The sequence below is a fragment of the Festucalex cinctus genome, chromosome 10 (assembly GCF_051991245.1).
Source record: "Festucalex cinctus isolate MCC-2025b chromosome 10, RoL_Fcin_1.0, whole genome shotgun sequence".
In the NCBI taxonomy this organism is placed as follows: domain Eukaryota; kingdom Metazoa; phylum Chordata; class Actinopteri; order Syngnathiformes; family Syngnathidae; genus Festucalex; species Festucalex cinctus.
In genome coordinates this window covers 18,954,077-18,976,328 of record NC_135420.1, presented here as the reverse complement: position 1 = coordinate 18,976,328, position 22,252 = coordinate 18,954,077, and the positions used below count along the sequence as shown (strand labels likewise).

The 22,252-nt window shown below is 42.2% G+C and overlaps 1 protein-coding gene across 3 annotated transcripts; it reads right to left on the bottom strand.

Annotated features, from left to right (window-relative positions):
- Positions 1–6,880: 6,880 nt before the first annotated feature.
- cbarpb (CACN subunit beta associated regulatory protein b) lies at positions 6,881–22,174 on the bottom strand. Of its 3 annotated transcripts, none has more exons than XM_077535022.1 (10): positions 22,060–22,174; positions 18,758–18,830; positions 18,396–18,547; positions 15,019–15,080; positions 14,440–14,602; positions 13,100–13,271; positions 12,679–12,822; positions 12,345–12,582; positions 10,983–11,163; positions 6,881–10,669 (listed from the first exon to the last, which is right to left on the bottom strand). In XM_077535022.1, the coding sequence occupies exons 2-10, from the start codon at positions 18,803–18,805 to the stop codon at positions 9,199–9,201; spliced, it is 2,631 nt and encodes an 876-aa protein (XP_077391148.1). In that variant the 5' UTR covers positions 18,806–18,830; positions 22,060–22,174; the 3' UTR covers positions 6,881–9,198. The 3 variants fall into 3 exon arrangements, with proteins under 3 accessions (XP_077391148.1, XP_077391149.1, XP_077391150.1); XM_077535023.1 differs by lacking the exon at positions 22,060–22,174 and adding an exon at positions 20,671–20,881; XM_077535024.1 differs by lacking the exon at positions 22,060–22,174 and adding an exon at positions 19,694–19,749.
- Between the last annotated feature and the right edge of the window lie 78 nt (positions 22,175–22,252).

Sequence of the window (22,252 nt, the reverse complement as noted above, 5' to 3'; positions counted from 1 at the left end):
TCATTTCAATAACAGTGAGCAAACAAAACCCAACAACACTGTTGGCGATTGCATAGCCTTTAAGCACATGAGTCATCGTGCATCCAAATGCACACTTTCAGGGTAATGGAAATGAATGTTGTGATACGGGAACATAAGAATTCCTGGAGCAATAAAAACTTATAATGAAGAAGGTGGGAGGCCAGACTTTGTCCTGCGTGGCTTTTACTTATCAAGGCCATCCGAGCTTAACACCCACACGCAGCATTTCGATGCACAATGCCTTTCATTGGTCTACCGCTTTATCTCTGCTGATACTTATATTTCATTATTTATTTTTGGTAGCGCGTCGCCTACGCACGCGCGCCCACGCTGCCCTCAATGACCCTTCTCCACAACGTTTTACGGAAACGGTACATCACAACAACCCCCGTCGGTCGGTTGCCTGCCTGCCAAACAGGCCGCTTGAAGGAGCGCATGCCTTTAGGTTGCCATAGCAACAGGGTGAGTCATTCTGCTGCAGTCAGCTTATAGGCACACTCACGGTAACTGTACGTTTCACCTCTCCGTTTTATTTCCGTTTCACCCACCGACCCTTTGAGATACGATGTCTTCCAACGGGTGTAAATTTGGTGGTGGTGGCTCCGGTTTAGACGGGCAGGGTGATGAGGCTCTCAGTTTGATTGCATATTTATAAATCTCGCTAATCAGTAAACCCGCAGCTGAGACCCCCACTGTGACGGAGGGGCTATGATGAGAGGGGTGAAGAGAGAATGAGACACCCGATACTGATTTGTTACCAAAGAACACTTATTAGCACTGATTAAAAGAGCTTTATTTGCTAAGAGTGCATGCTGCTTGATTGGCATCGTACATTATTGGTCTAGGGTTGAACTAATGGCGCTTTCATTGGAAAGTAGGAAATTTTATTTACAGCTTCCAAGGACCCAACCTAAAATGGAGTCTAATCCAATATACTATTACAGAGATGATGGAGTGAAATATTGTTCAACAAGAGGGTCACAAAGTTGCACAAGAGTGTGTCTTTGGACTTTGTTACTAACCAAAACAACAGCACAGAAACAGCATTTCAGGTGGATGAGCTTACATTACGTGAGGTGTTTAGCGATACTGGTTTAGTTTGGGGTCTTTATGTTGTCTGTTGTCCGGTTTTGGCTCCCCTAGTCTCGTCATAGTTAACCTCGTCCACCTGTGTGTGTCTCCCCTCCCCGTTTGTGCTGCTAATTAGTGCCCTCTGCCTGCTGTGTTTCCCAGGTGTGTCTTGTTAGTGTCTCGTTAGTGTTGTATTTAGTCAGTGGGGTTTGTTCACGCGTTGAAGTAGCATTGTCTTGTCTTGTCTGTTCCGGTTGAGGTGTGCAAGCTATGTTGGTAGCGTCTCGGTCTAGTCAAGTTTCTCTACGTCTAGTCCAAGTTTCTCTACGTCTGGTCAAGTGTTCTCTTGTCTACGCCAACTCAAGTGTCTCTCCACATCAATTCAGTGTCTCCACGTCAATTCAGTGTCTCAAAATCGCAACCCTTTTGCCCATTGTTTCCAGTCGTACTGGCCAAAACTTTCCAGGAGACAGAAAAGAACTACTGACAAGATTAACAAAGCATGTGGACAAAAGCCTCTAAGAAGAGAATAAATGAGGCTTTAGGGTTATGGCAACACAAGGTAGCACAGGCTAACAAGCTCTGTGCAAGATGACAGTTTGTGCCATCAAGCCATCGTATCTCACCGGGGTTTAATTAACTGGTGGTTGCGTGGGGGCGTGTGGCTGTCAAACAGTCACAGTTGACATGCAATAAATTGGACTGGAACTTTTAAGGTCCCTGGAGAGACGGAAAAGGATGGTGAGAAAGGATGGGAAAGGAAGATGGTAGCAGGATTTATGAACAAAGGAGGGGGTGGGGAAAAGTGTGTGGGTTGGACGTGAGGGTTTTCTCCACCATCTACTATTACAACAGAAGACTTTTTTTTTTTTTTTTTTTTTTTTTTTTTTTTTATGAAGTTTTGCATATATGGTAAAAATAATGTTTATCTGTCATATAGAAAAAAGAAAAAAACACATATCAAGAAAAATTCTCTCACCAGCCAGGTAAAAAACCTGTCACACTCATTTAAATAAATAAATAAATAAATAAGTAAAACTCATAAATACACCAAAATAACCTCTCACACTCAGCCCCAAACCTCACATTCAACAAAAATGTACTCTTTTACACCAAAAATTCTCTCATAGGCTCTCACACACTCCCTCCAAAACACACCCAGAAAAATACACAACTAGACACGTTTCAGGTGCAACAAAAACATCTCACACTCGCCAATAATCTCTCACACTAAAGAAAGAAACTCTAAAAACACCAAAAAGCTCTCATTCCAACCTAAAGGATTCACACCAAAAAATCCTCTCACGCAACAAAAAGCCTGTCAGCCTCCCGCCAAAAACGTCTGACGTAACCCAAAAATTCTCACACGAAAAAAAGTTTTATTCTAAAAAAACAAAACAACCTTTACACTCAAACAAGAAACCTCACAATTTCACAGGTAACTCTCTCTCACACACACCCCTTGACACCACAACTAAAAACATCCATCCATCCATCCATCCATTTTCTTGACCGCTTATTCCTCACAAGGGTCGCGGGGGGTGCTGGCGCCTATCTCAGCAGCTCTGGGCAGGCAACATGAAATTGTTGTACAATGTACATCAAACAATGCTCTCTCAACCAAAAAGATTCATTGACATGCATAAAATAACACTTTCTCTCTCTCTCTCTCTCTCTTTTTTTTCATTTTTGCAGGAGGGTAAATTGTGTGTTTTTTTAGGGTGAGAAGTTTTGGTGTATGCAACTGCAAGGTTTTTTTTGATAGTTCAGTGTAAGCGTGTTTGTTCGGTGTGTCAAGTGGTATTTTTTTGGTGTGATATTTTTGTTGGTGATGTGAGAGTTTTTTGGGGGGGAGTTGTGAGAGATGTATTTGTTTGTGTGTCTCTATAAGAGGTAAATGTTACTGGCCTACATGGCATGTTCTATGGGTCTCACATATATTCAGTTCCAGTCTTGTAGGTGAGAATTAAAATGTTTCCCATCATCCAATGGGGAGCCGGTGAGTCATCCGCGTCTCTCTGTTTTGCACATCCGAGAAAGGCGCTCGTGGTGCTCTCACGAAAAGGCGATCTCTTGAGGAGAGCGGGAGTGGGGATTGCGTGGGCGAGTGAGGAGGGAGCAGAGATGGAGAGGGAGGCGAGGACGGTGGGTTTTCCTCACAGCGTCTCTTTGGGAAGGCGATGTGTCGCAAGGAGGAGGGTGAAGAAGAATACGTGTTCATTCATGTGTGTATTTTTCTCCCGTGTCTTGAAATGTGCCAGGCGTGGGCGGGCTGGCGAAGACACGACACGAAAAAGCGGGGAACGCCACAATTATTCGTGCATTCCAGATGGGACGTGTAACACTCGTAAATGGAGTTGCCAGAATAATGATCACATTATATGATGCAATGTTCATATTAGCACTGGGAACACCCATTTGAGACACACACTTTGGTTGGTAATTTACCCATCTTGACATAAATGGGTTTTCAAATAATGGCTAATTAATTGAGTAGCTTTAGCCTGTAGCATTTTATAGAGCAAAATTTTCCCCTATCTATCTATCTATCTATCTATCTATCTATCTATCTATCTATCTATCTATCTATCTATCTATCTATCTATCTATCCAATTTACAGTTTGTCTTCTAAGTAACTTTTGGCATTAGAGTTACACAGACAGAGAAATACTATATTTGGCTCAGTTACTTTAGCAACAGTTTAGAATTTGGTAGTTTGAATGTCAACACTAATTTCAGAAAGCAGTCTTTGATATGATATTGATTAATTACAGCTTTAGATTGTGTAGGCCTGTTGCCACGTGTGTTTGTCTGGTTCATTTGCTTGTTAGACAATCTGCTTTTTGTTGTTTGACATCTTTTGAAAGACTGATCATATTATAAATGGGATATTCTGCCTTCTCCATCATCTTCTTTCTCTTCTCTCCATCCTCACCTCATCTCTTGTTCATATGTTGCATATGGATCATGTTTTAAGATTAATAAATATAGTTTGAGTATAGTTGGCCAGGTCTTATATATATTTAATATATTATTTATCTTTTTCTTTTTCTTTTTTGTCAAATAAGCTCAGTGGACTAGTGGTAGAGTGTCCACCTGGTGACTGGGAGGTTGTGGGTTCAATCCCTGCCTCGGACAAACTTTAAAAACAGAACCCATTTCCCTTCTTGCTTGACACTGAGTATTATGGGTTGGAATTGGAGGTTTAGATCACCAAATGGTCCCCGAGTACCTGCTGATGCTCACTGACAATCAGTGGCTCTTTATAAAATGCGGGATGTCAAATTGAATATGTTATTTCACTTAAAACTAAATGAATTAATTTCATTCAGTACCTAAAATGTTAAGAAAGTATTTTGGATCAAGGCAAAAAAATTAAGGTTAGTTCAAGTGAAGAATTATTGTTTTTACATCAACATGAAATAGTCAGGTCAAACGAAGTTGCTGGATGTAGTTTCTGTGAAGTCAAATATTTTAGATGTGATATCTGGACATCATTTTTTTTTTTTTTTTTTTTTTTTAGTTAAAGTGGGGTAAAACTTTTTACAGTGTATAATGCAATACTATAGATAACTGATAACGACTACAAGATTATTTTTATTTAAAAATAAAAAAGGTAGCTATGAAGCTAACATAAATTCTTCATAAATTCAATAAACCATTGTGGGTTGTTTGTTTTAGGGCAGGTGTGACCGTGTGACATTATTGTCAGAGAGAACACCTGTCCAAACAACCTTAATCCACACAGGCCAGGTGAGTAAACGAAGTAAATTAGATTAAAAAGAAATCTGTCGCAACTTGATATTGGTCCATTTCTGACATTTTAAGTATGAAGAAGGTTTAACATTCTCTTTGTGGTGCTTCATTTAATTCAGTCATACTAGTACATTTTAGGATATTTTGGGTATAATTTTAGCACTTGGGTGCAAGGTGCGTGTACTGACTCCCATTTTACATAATTTCTATCAATTGATCGATGGATCTATCTATCTATCTATGAATATTTTTTGTTAAAAAAATACAAAATAAAAGTCGGGGTGTAGGTTATCATAATTTGTGCATGAATGGGCTACTTCAATTTACATTTATTATTCTTATTATTATTTAAAGAAATCAACCGGCAGCACCACATGACTGTGTTTCACTTTGGAGCTTTCACTCTATATAGTTTTTACACTAAATATCATATTTTCAGTGCAGTTTTTCCCTTCATAATCGTAGCATTCATAACTTTTCTGGTTGAATGGCCAGTGCCTTTTGTCCTCTGAATCCGATGAGTAGTTATTGTGGTCATAGATGACATCATCATCACTTCAGCATGTGTTGTGTGGCATCGAAAACGCTCGTGCTGGGAACGTTTGTCCGGGGAACCGATGCGATGGGATTAGAATAAATAAATAAATATATGAAGTAGAGGCCACTGTGCAAGCTACTTATTTGAAATCACTTCCTTCCATCAGCGCCATTGTTCCCCTAATGAGCCTCCGAGTCCACTCAGCCTCGAGAGATCTAATCTGGGCCGTCTGGAAAAGGAGCATCATCCTCACCATAGAGCCTAATCAAAAAGAGAGACGAAGCACATTTATTTCCTCACCCGATGAGGTCAAGTGATTAGTTTGGCTTGTTTGTACACGTTCTCTCAACAGGATTATTTGACGCATTATGCAGAAAACGAGCACAATTTTAATTTTACGTTGGGTTTATGGATAGATTTCATGTAAACATTCAACACAAGAATGACTGAAAATCACCGCAATGTGCATGCCAGGCCAGTGTAGTTAGCGATACATGTGCACTAAACGCAAATCCCACCGAGTGTTTTTCACAGCCGTTTTGAGAATAATGAAGAAAACTCGTTAAATGTCCACTTTGCTTGATAGGCATAATTTCAGCAAATATGTTGGTCCACCTATTTTGTCCCTTTTAGGGCTATTATAGGTGAGCTGTCATGTAAGAAAAATAACATTATTTTCTCTCTCTTTGGGGATTTTATGATGGTGGCACTAACACAATCCCAATCCAATGTGCTTCGTTCAGTTTTGTTTTTTCCCCACAACCACTTTAACACCTGACTGAATGTGTTCAATTGTGAAAGACTATTTGGGTCACACTGAAAGAATATATTACAATAACAGTAAATAAGCTATTAACAGTCCAGTGTGCACACTTTCTGTTGTCCAAACTCTGCTGGGTTATGCTCCAGCTCATACAGAAAATGGATGGTTGAAATCTATTTATATTAGAATACACCTGTAATCTTAGTTTATCAATTCCAGGTCAAGAAGGTAAAAACCCTGCCATAGTTTGGCTTAGGCGGCACGGTAGTCGAGTGGTTAGCACGTCCGCTTCCCAGTTCTGAGGTCTCCGGTTCGAGTCCAGGCTCGGACCTTCCTGGGTGGAGTTTGCATGTTCTCCCCGTGCCTGCGTGGGTCTTCTCCGGGTACTCCGGTCTCCTCCCACATTCCAAAGACATGCATGGCAGGTTAATTGGGTGCTCCAAATTGTCCCTAGGTGTGCGTGTGAGTGTGGATGGTTGTTTGTCTCTGTGTGCCCTGTGATTGGTTGGCAACCAGTCCAGGGTGTCCCCCGCCTACTGCCCAGAGCCAGCTGAGATAGGCGCCAGCACCCCCCGCGACCCTTGTGAGGAATAAGCGGTCAAGAAAATGGATGGATGGAGGGATAGTTTGGCTTTAGGTGCTTCTACTCAACCGAGCTCGTTTAACTGGAGGTTGAGGAGAAGCACCCACTGTAGCAGGGGTTTTCCTTCACAATTTTGTTTATTTATTTATTTATGTATTTATTTATTTATTTATTTTTGTTTATTTCTTCCTAAAGTCACCTAAGTGGCCTAGACATCAGTATGTTTACCTCACAGTCAAATGCTCTGAGGTCAATTCATGACTTGGGTCCTCCTGTTTAGTGTTTGCAAATTTCTCCAATTTAAAAAAAAAAAAAGTTAGATTAATTCAAGACTTGAAATTGTACATCAGTGTGAATGATTGCTTGTCTATGTGTGGCTTGCAATTGGTTGGTGATCAGTCAAGTATGTACCCAACCTCTCAAAGTCAGCTGGAATAGACTCCAGCTCCCCTACGACCCTACTGAGGACTAGAGGCATAAAAAGATGGATGCTTCTTTTCAATTTGGCCCTCACACTCCTTTTTCTCTTAATATGTTCTGATCCATCGGGCCATTCTCTGAACTGCTGAACGTGCTGGAGTCTTTTTAAACTGTCTTTGGGCTAACTGGTCGTCAGCCAATCTCACGGCAAGAACTCATTATATTTTAAGTAAAGGCACCGTTTGGTTCAGTAGAACTGAAACTAATATATCTGCAGCTGAATCTTAACCTCTGGGAACTTCATCCTTCAAACCTGAACTGCAGATGCACCACGATGCAACAGGCTCAAAAAGGAAAGAAGGAGACACGAAACGAGGGCTTCCCCTCTGCTGTTAGGATTTATATTCAACACCACGCTCCGCAGCGGCTCCCCTCGCTGTGCATGAGGCAGGAAGCCCCGGGGAATTGTGTTCTATCATCAAAACAGGCTTATAATCAAGCAAAGAGATCCAGGAGCAAAATAAATAAATAAATAAATGGCGATGGGGTACACTGTAAGTTGGCAGGCATCACCTCCGCTCTCATCTTTCTCAGGAGCAGACGAGGATACACGGACGGGAAAAACAAGGATGTTAGATGCAAGGCAAATAAAGCCCTCTCTGTTGAGCCTCATGCACAAGAAGTCATGCCTTTCATAGAATTCCAACAGAAACCGCAAACATCCGTGAGAGCGAGCCTTTTATCTCACTGCTATCGCAAAACTGCAAACCTCCACAAGACCAGGACTGGACCTACAGTACGTGAAGGGATGGCCGCAGTCCTGTGTTGTTTATAACATGGATTGGCATGTCTGGCGCTTTCACACGCAAAGCACATACAAAAATATATTTAGTTACTCATGAATTACAGCATTGAAGCAGATTCTGCGAGAAAATCTATGGTTTGCAAACTACACTATTCTATCTGAACACCATGTATGGAAAATGATGCAGTTTTCCTGTTAGCACTAATAGGAGCAATACTAGCAGCTAGCTAGCTAATTACCCATTGAATGGAAAGTGTCAATGTTTTATAATGCAACTTTTGTGACTCATTTCTGTTTACATACAGTAAAGTACAAAACCAGGCAAAGAATGTGAGAGTCCCAAATAGTGATCAGAGTAACTAGCTTAACCTGAAACACTTGGCGGGTTTCGGCGCTATATACTATAGGCTATATACTATCAGAAGATAGTATATAGCCTATGTGGGTCCATGAAATTCAGAACATTTTTAAAACGGTAGGCTTGAAACAACTCCTACTGTGGCATTAAAAAAAATCCTATAAATAGTAATAAAATAACTTAACTTATAATTGTATTTTGTTATAGATTAGTCAACACCTCTACCACTTTACTTGCAACATAGCAGAACAGCGACACCATTCCATAAGTTAACTTTTACTTACTAGGAGACAGGCACATTAAACAAAACTTAATGTTCAACTGCGTCGTTACATTTGACTCTAGAAATTATTTCCCCAACGATCTAGAAAATGACAAAATTAAGACCCTTGAATTACCACCAAGCGATACAGTTTGATTCATTTTGGTATGACACCTTTTTTTTTTTTTTTTTTTACATTCCTACCCTCAAAAGTTGTAAAGGGAATATTAAAAAACAGGTCTGTTTTAGTGAAAGTACGGAATTGTTTGAAAGTGGTAGAGTGGAGTTAGACATACCACTGCCAGTTGATTGGTTCACAGATACGGTACTTCTGTGTGACAACGGAAGACAAAAAATAGGTGCCATTTAAAAACGATCATGGATGCAAATTTTCTTCTTTGCATATGCATGCATCCCCAGACTTTATATTTGTAGCTAACACCCTTAGATTTGAATTATTTCTGTCCAGATAAGGTTTTAATGCTCCAAACATTACCAAAGCAAACCAAACTGAAACGTACCGCCTGGTTGATTAAGTTATCTAATTTCAAATTCATTGTGAATCAACAAAACTGAGTGTGTATCAGCGGCGATGGTGTTGACAGTGAAGACGCGTGGAGCTACACTGGACTGTGGTCTGGTGAAGCATGGGTAGCCGTCACAGTCAAACAATCAGCCGCCGTGTCCTTGGTCCTTCGAAGGCCCGTATATAGCCTCTCGTCTAGGTTAGCGGTCAGTTTGTCCGTGAGCTCTGCCGTGATGGTTTGTGGGCCGTAGCCTGAGGAGTCGGGTGGCTGAATGGGTGACCGCTCATCCAAAGGTTCTAAGGAGAGTCCGGGCAGTTTGCTGTCCTCTTGAGTCTCTGGATGCTCACTCTGCCCTTCGTCTTTCCCAGGGACTGTTGGTTGAAGATGTGGTGATGACGTCTGGTCTTCGGTGGAACCCTGCTCTTTATCCTTCCCTACAACCTCACGTGTTGTAGACTCTATCTTTGGAGTTTCGGGGGTGCTGCCGTCGCTGGCCTCTTCGTCGGGTGCACTGACAATGCGGGGGAGCATGCTATGATAGCTTGTATCCATTGGGCAGTTAACACTATCACCCCTCCGTAGTGGAGTTCGTTGTCTCTCGAAAGAGGAATGGAAGTGTCTGACACCAGGATCGCTCCACTGTTTGTGTCTTTGCCACTGCTTTCGAAGATGGATCCGGGACCGGTGCTTCCTTAGCGGTGACTCCTGCTGGTCAAATTGAGGGTCATGGCGGAGAAACTCGTGGAAGAGCGCATCCGTTTTCTCATCGATGCTGTAGTCTCTCCGATGAAAGGTTGTAGGTTGAGTGGGAGGTTGTGAAACCTCCCGAGGAGTGATCATCTGACCGTATGGAAACCAGGTCTGTGGACCGACACTGGTTTCTATGGAAACTCCTCCACTGGCGCCCAGCAATTGCTCATCGCCTGGCTCTTCCTCATAGAGGTGAGACTCAAAGCTCTCACCGATCGTGCCAGATCTCCCTGCCTTGGTGAAGTGGTGCCTCTTCTCATGGGCTGTTCTCTCCTTTGGGCTGCTGCTTCCAAACATCCGTAATTCTTCAGGACCACGAGAAGGGGCCTCTATTGATGCGTAGCCACTATCCATTTGCAACAATTTACGAGTACTTGTTTCACCGTCGCTCCCGCCTCGCTCAGATTCAGTACTTTGTTGTTTCCGACTTCTTCCACCCTTTGCCCCCAATGTCTCGTCCATGTACACCAAAAACTCCTTGTCATCCTCCACACTTTCTGTTTCATCCCCTAAATCCTGGGATGAGCAGCTGGGGAGCTCTTCTCTTTCTTTTTCTGTACACACGCTGTCAGCATCGCTGCACACAGAGTTCCTATCATTATTGCTGCTTTGGTCAGAGGCAGCATATTGTTCCAGTGATGCACGTAAGGTCCAAATGTCTCTGTAAAGTGTCTGGGGGTCCTGGGGTCCTAGAGGCTCAGAGCTTTCCCTTTTCCCCAGGGAAAGTCCTTCATCTTGGGGATCAGGGGATAGGCCAATCACCCCTGGTCCAGTATGGCTGCAGGTGGGCTCCACCATCACCTCTACCTCTACCCTGTGGTTGCACACAGGGAAAGAGGAAAAGGAAACACGCAAAATGGCATGTCAGAACATGAATGAATATCAAATTCATCAGCGACACGACTGTTTTCACAGAGCACGGAATGATTGTTATGACTTGCAATGGCTGCCGTGGCATGTCCTTACACTTAGCTTTGTACCACAGTACTTAGTGACTTGTTCAAATATGGAATCCTGAGGAAGAACTGCAACGCTGAACCTGTTGCATATCATCGCTGAACATTTTGTGCAAAATGATTGCAAAGCGAAGCAGTGGACAGGATGAATGGCAAGGGAATTAAAGATACCTGCCGAGGGAAGGGGGTGGTGCAGATGGAGGAGAGAGCACAGGCCGACCGGGACAATAGGCGATGTCCTGGGTGCGGGCAATGTATTGGATGAGGTCAATGTGATGTGTGTCGTTGTCGTCCTGATCCATGCTCTCACTGGCAGCCCGTTGACGCTGGAACTGCCTTCTCTTTGGTGAGCCTGACTCAAGGCAATCACAGAAAGCAGAAGAAGTTAACTCATTTTCTCCCAAAAACGTAGAACTATGTTTTAGTTTAAATATTACCAGTGTCCCAAGGACGTATTTATACGTTTTTATGTTTTTTTTTTCATGCTAGTGCATACAGAAGGCTTTCATGCAGCCTCTGAACTGAAGAGAATGGTTGAACCAATGGTGGTTGTTACAAAAGTGGCCAGCAGGTGGCAGCAGAGTATAAGAGATAAGAGAGCAACCAGGGCCATGTTGCAACAAGTTGTTTTCCCCACAGTTTTAAACAGATTTGTTATTTGCTATATTCTAATGCTAGTTGCTGCGAAATGGATATATATATATATATATATATATATATATATATATATATATATATATATATATATATATATATATATATATATATATATATATAATTTTTTTATATATATAATTTTTTTTTTCCGGATAAAAGAAGAGGTTTGGTAGGTTCAATGTTTTATAGCAATAGAACACAATACTCTGTGGGTCTTGGAAAATCAGTCAAAATCCAATAAAACAGCCGGGAGCGAAGGGGTTTGCTTCAGTGAAAATAGCTGGGATGAGTTTAGAAAGTTTGGTGACAGTAGGCTGCGAACTGATACCTAATTCTGATTAAATCTACCATCAGCTGTTACGGCATCTGAAGGAGATTTTGAGATCATCTTTGGAGTCTTGGTATGATGGAAAAACTAATTTTGCAGTCGATAGTGTGTGCATGTGTATGTGTGATGGCAGGGAGGATTCACTCAGGGGCTTAAATTGACTAGGAACACCCAAACTTTGAATCATCAAGCCATCTGTCCTGTGTGTTGTTTGTGCATAAGCAGTCAGAGCAACCAGAAGGACTCTCACAGTCCATTACCGCGACACTCTGGTAAAATCGATCTTGGGACATTTATTTATTTATTTTTTAAGTATTGTGTTACTTTTGAGTTTGCAGCAAAATGACTGGATCATTGGACATAACAGATTTATATGTCATCTCTAAGCAAGCCTAATGTTTTGTACTTGGACTGCACATGCCTTTCTGAAAGGGTATTCGCTAATATGATTACAAAGAGCTTTGAGGATTGGGCCGCGTTTCCTGTTTTCCAATAGATATTAAAATGATTTTACAGGAATCCACTTCACTCAATGGAGTGCTTGTTACCTCTCATGTCCAGACTTGAAGCTCTCTGGCTGCTGTCCAGCTTCCATTTCTTAATCTTGAAATATGGACTGGCCCCCTCCAGGCTTGCATGGCGCCGAAGTTTAGTGAAGAACTGCTGCACTGGACCTTGGCCTCCCGGGCTGCTGCTCGGAGGGGGGACAGTGCTGGCGGGAGCGGTCCCTCCTCCTATATTGATGCTGCAGCCTCGACCCCGGGACCCTGCTGCGATCATCTCCATCTGAACAGACGGAATGCAGCAATGGTGGTCTACAATTAGGCCCTTCTGGATATGCCTCCAGATATATGCCGTGTAAAATAACGGGAGGTAACTTACAGACCCTCCGTTTGTCTTAGCAGTAGTATTTGCACTAAAACTGGCCTCCACCACAGTTGAGTTGAGGGTGTCTCCGGGGAGAGCAGAGCTGGAATTGGGGCTCAAGCCGGTCAGTGCAGTTTGCGGCAGGGGACACAGCATGGGCTGAAGGGGTTCAAACGCAATATGAGTCTTTTTATTCGATCTGTTGCATCACAAAATTAATAATCAGACAGGGCTGGCAACGACAAGGCATCATTACTATACTTTTCCCAACTCCACCAAATTCAGACTCACTCCACTCCCAGGCTGCAAACTCATGGGGTGATTGAACCAGTTTTGTGTTGTGTTCTCATCCTGACTGAAGTGACTGACATTCACCACTGGAGGAGGTCATGAGCAACGATGAAACAGGGCTAAAGTAACCGGTTGGGAGCGTCACCTGGAAGATGGAGAGCGCCGACTTGGCGACAGGGCGCGTTGTCATGGCGATGGTGTTCTCCGCCGAGTCGCACTCATGGATGGTGACTATCTTGAGCGCCGGGGGCGGAATGTGGAGGTGCGTTAGCCGCGCGTTCTTCAGGTGGTGAAAGTCTCCCTCGGTCAGAGTGTATCTGAAATTGAAAGTTGCGAGAAAAAAGAAAAAAAAATCAGATAGGGGTAGAGCAGAACCTAATTTCCACCGGCCAGTATACAACAGTAGTTCAGTTCATGCTGATATGGTCCACATTTCTTTGTGATTCTGTCGCTCCTTCCTGCCTGCAGCTGTCAGAGTAGAAAAATGGAACATTGGATGGTTGGAGAGATTGGATAGTTATGTATGGACAATTGTTAAGGTTTCTATTTGTGCAACGTTCTTGTACAAATGTCTTCTCCTGGATGTGATTTTCCCCCTGTATCAATTATTAATAAAGGTCTTCTTAAAATTGTATATCTTAAAACGCATTGGCTCCCAAAAATGTATAGGTTCTATTTTAAATATTACCATGGTCCCAAAAACGTATTTATATGTTTAAAAAAACAACAACATGTTTTTCTTTTATGGTAGAGCATACAGACTGCTTTGATGCAGCCTCTGAGCTGAAGAGAATGCTAAAAGCAATGGTAGTTATTACCAAAACTGACAGACGGTGGCATCAGAGTATTAGAGATCAAGCAGGGCCATGTTGCTTTATTTATACGTTTTTTTTTAATATGTTTTTCTTTTATGCTATAGCATACAGACTGCTTTGATGCAGCCTCTGAGCTGAAGAGAACGCTAATAGAAATTGTAGTGATTACAAAAACGGCCAGCAGGTGGCATCAGAATATTAGAGGTCAAGCAGGGCCATATTGCAAAAAGCTCTTTCCCCAGTGTTTTAAACAGATTTGTGAATAATTATTAAACTTTGTTATATTCTAATGCTAATTGATGCAAAACGGAAACAGATATAAATATCCCTTTTTTTCCTGATTAAATAACAAACTCTAATCTTTCTTACGGTAGGTTTGTTTTCATAGCAATTGAACACAAAAACCAAACAAAACAAAACCAAAAGCTAAACAGATGTTCGATCAATTGAAGGCTTAAAAATTTTCCATCGGTGTGAATGAGCATGTGAACAGTTGTTTGTCTAGATGTGCTCCGTGATTGGTTGTTGACCAGTCCCGGGTGTGACCCTGCCTCTCATCCAAAATCAACTGAGATAGGCTCCACCTCGGCTACCACCCTATGAGGACAGACGCGATACAAAATGGATGGATAGATGAATGCGGCCACTTTCGCGTGCATTTCTCTCTAACCTGCGACCTTTCTCTTGGGCCTTCTTGCTGTGATCGAAGAGCGCCGCCTCGTTGAAGGAGACGCGGCGGCCCGTGGTTCCCGTGGAGAGGAAGCGCTCGGTCTCCTGGTCGTGAGAGCTGGCCATTGACAGGCAGTCGGACTCATCCACCCTGATAGTGATTTCTACCCGGAGACAAAAATGAACAAAAGTTGCAATTATGCCCAAGTGATTGTGGTTGTTAGATGATTTTACAGAAGGGAACCATCTGATATATTGGCTGCTGACTGCTGAATCTCCTTCATAAAAAATGCCTGAGAAAAGCAGTTTCGTGCTGCCTTTTATTAAATCATTTTCTGCAGAGACAGAGCGCATTCAATGGTCCGCAGAGTATCAAAGTGTGTGTTGTAGGCGCCGTGCGGGCGCTTTAAGCAACTCGCTTGAAAAATTGCATTTTTTTTTTAATGCAATAGATTAGACATTGTGCTGACATGATAAAAGCGTCACTGTGCCCTGCATCTTTCTTCCATTACTCCTCCCTCTATCAATCACTGACCCCCCCCCCTACACACACACGCACACGCACACCACCCACGCTTACCATGAGTGGGCTGAGACTCCTCCGTGTATGTAGCGTTGGTTTTCTCGGCATCATCGCTGCCACTGCGGCACAAAAAAACAACAACATTTAAATGCATTACGTTGCTCTGTCTCGTTTTCACATCAAGCCGTAGGGACAAATACAGCAGCTGATGGTTCCGTTTGAAAAATAGCTCCAAGACAAGAGGGGGTAAATCATGTCAGTCAGATAGTGCTTTATTAGCTTGCACTTTTACCCACACATCTATCCACAACTCATGTTGCATTCAAATGGAGTTTGGCTATGTTTAGTTATCCGCGTGGCACTATAACCTGCAACTGTAAGCAAAAAAAAAAACTACAACATTACTTGTCAGCAATGACTGTATCATAACAGAAAACAATTAGATGTGATGACATGATAATCGACATATGGAAGCTAACCATCTACAATTCATCACAATCATTTGTATATCATAACTTTATCGGTTTCATAACATAAAGCACTGCAATACCAATAAAATGATATAGTTGAAGAAAATCATCGATGATACATCATAATTTCATGTGTACTGAAAATGATGCAATCTCATTCACTGACGCCCACACTTGTGCTACCACATTATCTTACTCAAATTTTGTTCAGTTGACTTGTACAGCTTATGGCGTTTGCTCCATTGTGCGCCATTGTGAGAGGGAACACATCCGACTCCCAGCCAAATGAAGCCGCTCCCATCTCATTCCCTTTAAATTAAGTGTAGAGAGAGAGAGTCTACATGCTGGATTGTGCTCGACTTTAAAGGTTCTACTTTAACTTTACCAAAACACCACAGTAAATAAAACAGTCGTGAAAATAAGCTTGTGTGACATCATAAGAAATGCAAGTAAAAATCCAAATGCTAGTGTGCCGAAATAAAAACAACAAGCTTTAGTCAGATACTCTGTTTGGTTAAACATCTTTGCTTGCCTTTCTCCATCCAAGTCAAATCCCAGGCCTGCCATTTACTTTATGAGGAAGAGAAAAGAGAATGAAATCCCCTTCCAGTCATTTCCCTCCATCTGATTTCTCGGTGCAGAGCAATGAGCTTCATGCATGTGGGTGTGTGTATGTGTGTCATCCCAGATCTCAGCTTTCTCTTGTCTTTCATTTCCTGTGCGGCTCCCACAGTTTTCATGTCAGCGTGTACGCGTGTGTGTAGAGAGAGAGGTGGGGGGGGGGGGGGGGGGGGGAGATTAATCACCGCCGATGGCTGCGATGAAATCTCATTACACTCGTCATTTGTACCAGTCCGGCTGATTGCGCGCTGCTCTCACCCGCCAAAGCCTTCCCTGGCCTTTTGGCGGCTTCGTGCTCTGTTTATCCGCTGCTCTCGTATTTTTCAAATGTGGGCGATGTGTGCGCTGCTGTAAAATATTAAAAATAAAATAAATAAATAAAAAAACATCCCAGTCCAATTGTAAACATGCAATAACGACTGACTGTCTGCTCGTGAGGTAATCACACTAAAGACGCTTTGGAGACTTTTGCACACCGGATTGTTGTGCAGGAAGCCTCATATGCAATTCCAACCAGCCTCATCTATTATGTAAGCAGACATATTTAATAAATGTGATGTGTTGAAGAAAGCACTTGCATGTGAACCAGTCAAACGTGTTGAAAGTGTGGCAGTTTCTCAACCAGTCCAGCAAATACTGCTTTGATGGTTTCCGATTTAATGCGCAGTACAACAGCTCAGGGAAACATATGGCGTGTAAATCCAGCAGTTTATGGTATATTTAAGATTTCAACTATTAATATAGGCAGTTGTAATCACTTTTAGGGTTGCATCATTATTTGCGGAAATTCACTGTTCCCGCTCGGCCTCAGATCAAATAAAGTTATGAGTAATGCACAATTTCAGTGTAAATGAGGGGAAATGTTATGTTGAGTGTAATAGTAATAAATAGTAAATAGTGCTTTATGTTTCCCTCAGAGTGCATTCATTGAGAAGATTCATTTTAAATTGTAACATCTTCCATTGTGAGCCACAGGTTGTGCCTAGCAACAAGTCGAATAATGAATCATATAGACTTGGCGTTTCTATGTGGGTGTGAGCTGCACCTCCCGAGGGGCTTCCTTCACACCTTGCGCTACTACGTTTCCTCACTCACGCTCTTGCTCAGTCCTTAAAGGGGCCGCGCGAGCACAAGCAAACACACAACACGAGGGATTGTTTCAGATTTGTGACCATTTTAGATTTTTAGAAATTAGGGCTGCGTATCGATTCTAATTTCCTCAATTGGTTCAATTTAGATTTATTTTTTTTTCTGATTCAATTCAATTCAATCTGATATCGATTAATTATGGCACATCAAATCTTCTTAAATGTCAAGGAAATGATAAAAACTCCAAAAATATTAGTTTCCAAAGTAAATTTTGCAGAGCCAGCAACTGGTCAAACGATTTAGTTTATTCATGAAAGTAATATGTTACACAAACAAGGATAAGATGAAAATATTTCACAATTTAATTCAATAATTGTAAATATACATTTAAAAAATTCTGAATTGTCTTGAAGTGAAATAAGTCAGGGCTTTCATAAATGTAAGAAAATACTTTTAAATTCATTTTGACAGTAAATTTCAAGAATACAGTAAGATACAAAAAAAATGTCCTGTAAAATTCTATTTTCTCAAGAATTTATGGGAAACAGATTTATAAACTAATAGATTCATTGTTTTATGACTCAGTATCGGGCTTGAAAAGGAAAATTGATTCAATATCGATTTTTTTTTTTTTTTTTTTAAACACAGCCCTAGTAGAAATATCACTTCATGTTAAACTGATCCTGCGATTGGCTGGCAACTAGTTCAGGGCGTACCCCGCCAACTGCCCGAAGCCAGATGGGATAGGCTCCAGCACCCCCGTGACCCTTGTGAGGATAAGCGGCTAAGAAAAAATGGATGGATGGATGTTAAACTGATCTACTGCATTTTAAGCCAAGGATGCAAATGGATGTGGAATCTACAGAGGTTTTCGTGATGAATCCACTCCAAAAAGTAAAACTGAATTGTTGAAAACTGAAGCAATATTTCCCATAGGAAATAATATGAATCCAAATAATCGGTTCCAGGCACCCAAAAATATCAACAAAAATACATTTTACGTAATGTAGAGGTGCGTGGATTTAGTGATTAAACGACTTCGATTAATCGATAATTATTTTGATTATCGAGAAGAGGTGTGAGGGATTTTTTGCCAAATCGTTATATATCTTCAGATTACTCAAATATTGTGGCTGCTTGGATTTGTTTTAGCTGTGCTTCAGCACCCCCTTAAACGGGCTAGACGCCTGGAGCCTAATTCCTTCCAATGAAAGCACTTTCCAAGCCTCAAAATAAAATGTTTCATCTTCATACCTTTCGCAGCATTGACCTCCTCCTCTGCAGCAACGGCGGCAGGTGATGAGGAGGATGGAGACGAAAATCAACGTCCCCACCAGGAAGATGGACAGGATCACCAGGAGAAGCACGTAGCCATCTTGCTGCTCCTCCGTCTCAATCGGTACCTCCTAAAATGTGATTAGACGTATTAGTAGTTAGATAACACAGAGAAGACGGAGCACATCATCATATTGTCTCTTTGTGATGAGGAAATTAAACGTGGGATTGGATCACTGATTTACTCATTCCGGATCCAGGTCAGGAAGTTGTTCATTAACGAGGGCAGTGGATGTGCCGAACGTACAAACACAGGAAGTTTGACATGGGACCAGACTTACAGTGGAGTTTTCTGGTAGGATGTTCCAGACGGTAGACTCATAGCTCATGGTCCAGGCCAACTATGGAGTCCCCCTGAGAGACAACGCACACACAGGAAATGGCCGTTACGGGAGCTGCTCATCAAGTCGCAAACGTCAACTCAGAACAGACAGGCGGCTGCCTTTTATCTCCACTTCCACAATCCCTTGCTTGCATTAAATCAAGTAAGCAAACATGAGGCCTAACGACACATGACAGTTACTCAAAGTGCTTGCACGTGAACGCCAAGCGCTGCCGATGACGATCCGAGTGGAAGTAAGAAATGAACTGAGGACTATAACACTGCTCAGTACATCACAGCAATCTGAGCGGACGGGTTCAGTAAGCGCTTCAAGGCATTGCCATTTTCCTTCCATGATCTTCTTGACTTGCTGTGCAGAAATGAACCACATTACTAGGGATGTGAATAATCCTCTATTAGGCATCTAATTCCACGGTGTTAGGTGAAGTTAATTGTTGATTCATCACATCACAAAGAAATTTAATTGTTTAATTAATAAGTTATTGTTTAGGTGTGCCTGCATCTCTTTTGTTGGGGTTGTTTTTAACATTAGCAAACCGAGTCTAGCAATGACAGACACTCGTCTGGTTTTGTTGACAATTCCGAACACTTACAAATACAGGACATAAACAGAACAGCAACAAACACATACAGTGAGCAGTCAAAAATGTTCTTTATAATAATACGCCTCCACTATCCTAACCATATTATTCTGAATAATATTACATTTGTGGAATATGAATTAAGCAGAAAAATCCACTTGTTTTTACCCATCTCAGGGGGCGGCCATTTTGCCACTTGTCGACTAAAAATGACGTCACAGTGCTTTAGGGCGCAGCTTTGTGAATGTCACATGACCAAGCCCAGAAAGCAGGTGAGCCGTGACGGTCGTTACCTGAGCTTTTAGGCACTGGAAGTGATGACATTTTCAGGCGACATCAAATGGATCTACAAGACAAAATGGCTGCCCAGGGGGCGCATGAAACACATTTTTGTAAAAAAAAAAATAAAAAATGTTTTACTATACTTTAGGGCAGGGGTCTCCAAGTTCGGTCCTCGAGAGCCCGCATCCAGCCTGTTTTCCATGTTTCTCTCCACTAACACACCTGATTCATGATCGTTATCAGGCTTCTGCAAAGCTTGCTGATTAGCTGATCATTAGATTCAGCTGTGCTGAAGGACGGAGACATGGAAAACAGGCTGGATAGGGGCTCTTGAGGACCGAACTTGGAGACCCCTGCTTTAGGGACACCACCAATGGAAAATATCACAAAACGTATATAAACTAGATCACTATGTGTGACTGACATAGATAGATGAACAAAGATATATATTATTTGTTTTTCAGATTAATTAGGTGACACTATGGCACACTATTGTGGCAAAGCACTGCGTTTGGGACTCACTGATTTGAGCACTTACAGTATTTGAACAGTTTATGCCCAAATTAAAATCACACATTCTCCTCCATGAGAATTTTTATTCCGTTGCCTCGTGGTGCTACTATAAGGCATTTAATAAACACAAGAACGAGTGTGGACGGCAGTTCTGTGAGCAATCCTTTGCAAAATCCCAACTGTGAGCAGATACCACCCTCACGTGCTGCTCGTGCATGCGTTTAATCATCGGCCAAACAAGAAAAGCAAAAGCATCTGTGTTTGTCTAAATCATCAGCCAGCACTCCAGCACATCAACTCGGTAGAATGTCTAACTACCTCCCCGTCACGGAAACAAGCTACTAATCAGAAGCGGAGGTCGACTGCTGCTTGCTGCTGCTATGCCTTGGCTCCTTCAGATCATGGCCATTAATCCTGCTACTGCAGCACCAAACACCCACACACACACGCATACACGCGCAACCTGGATACTCACCACAGCATGGAAGAAGCAACATGCCCGCCACTCACTGCAGCAACTTGCGCACCGGATTGTCGAAATACAACACTATGCTCGCAGCTTGTCTAACCTTCCAGCTTGCTTCCAGTGTCTTACCCCTGATGGAGGAGGGCAGTGCGCAGAAAGCAGCAGTAGCATCAGAAGCAGCAGATCTGTGTGTAATGTGTATGTGTGTGTGGCTTGAGAGAACCCGCCTCCGTCCAAGCAAGATGAACGCGTCCCCCCCACCCAATCCACCATCCTCCTTCAGCAGCGGCCCAGTGGCCTCAAAGCAACAGGACAGCGTGGCGGCACGGCTGGGAGCAAAACAAAGCGGCAGGACGGTGGCTTAAATGTCAAGTTGGACATTACGTAGGGAAATGGACATCGGAGATAATAGGCAGGCTCAAATGAATGCCAGGTGAACATATTATTCGTTTGTAATATCGGATATATGGTTAGCATGCCTGCATGTCTGTTGCTAACGAAAACAGCAGCACATAGTCATATACATTCTCTCGGGTTAATTAAAGTTTGGAGACTCATATTGTGAACAACGGCGCTCCATTTTTTGGGCCGGTCACTCAGTCCGTCGATAGATATTAATCGACGCATGTCACTGGCTGCCGTGCGCACTCCCTTCCCCCGGCAACGAACGACGAACATTAATTGCTGGAAGCCTCCCCACGGAATTATTCAAATTTATGTGATTAGTGTTCAGTAGAGCTGTAATGATTCATCAATCAAGTTGTTATTATATAAATAAATAAATAAATAAATAAATACATAAATAAATAAATAAATAAATAACTGCACTTGTGATGTGCATTTTCTTTGGATTTTTCCATTGTTTTACTATTTCCTAACATTAACTTATTTTTTTACATGACAAGAACGTTCAAATGTTACTTAAACCATCGGCTGTGCAGTTGAAAAAGGTTTGTGAAGACGACTGTATGACACTGACTATTTCCATTAAAATGAGTTAATGTGGGGGGAAATACTACTTTATAAACAAGACATTAAATATTGCTGCCTTTGCGCTGCCTGATTATGTTTTGTTTTTTTTGTGTGTTTTTTTTTTAGGCTATACACAATGCATTCATAATTACACCAACACGCATGACATTGTGTGCACTGTTTATAACTATCACTAAAATCTGTATGGTGCAGCCATATTTCAACAATAGTGATAATTTCTAGCAAATTACCTGACATTTAAAACGCATCTGAGATCCAAGAAAAGTGCAGAATCACGGCGAAATGGACTTATTCGATAACACGGCGGGTCTTAATGCATGAATGCAACGATGAAGACACTAGGCATCGAAAGCATTCATCTACATCAGGCTTCAAAAAGAAGCACACATACATCATAGCACTCACCTGCTCTACCTTCGTGGACCGGCCAGCGGCGGAAGGGGCAAACCACGGGAAAGTCTGCCGAGAACACTTTGAATGTGATTTTTCAAACGGCTAAAGGTATTTATGAATGGGAGCCCTTGCGTTTAAGACACGCCCACTAGCCAGTCAGAGACGCGGCAGGTGACGTCACCAGTGAGGTCAAGACGACTGACTC

Coding starts and splice junctions, on each gene's coding strand:
- cbarpb (XM_077535022.1), bottom strand. CDS start 18,805: ATGAGCTATGAGTCTACCGTCTGGAACATCCTACCAGAAAACTCCACT. Junction 15,081..18,395: donor GGAGGTCAATGCTGCGAAAG/GTATGAAGATGA, acceptor TTTGTGCCGCAG/TGGCAGCGATGATGCCGAGA. Junction 13,272..14,439: donor GCCCAAGAGAAAGGTCGCAG/GTTAGAGAGAAA, acceptor TTTCAATTTCAG/ATACACTCTGACCGAGGGAG.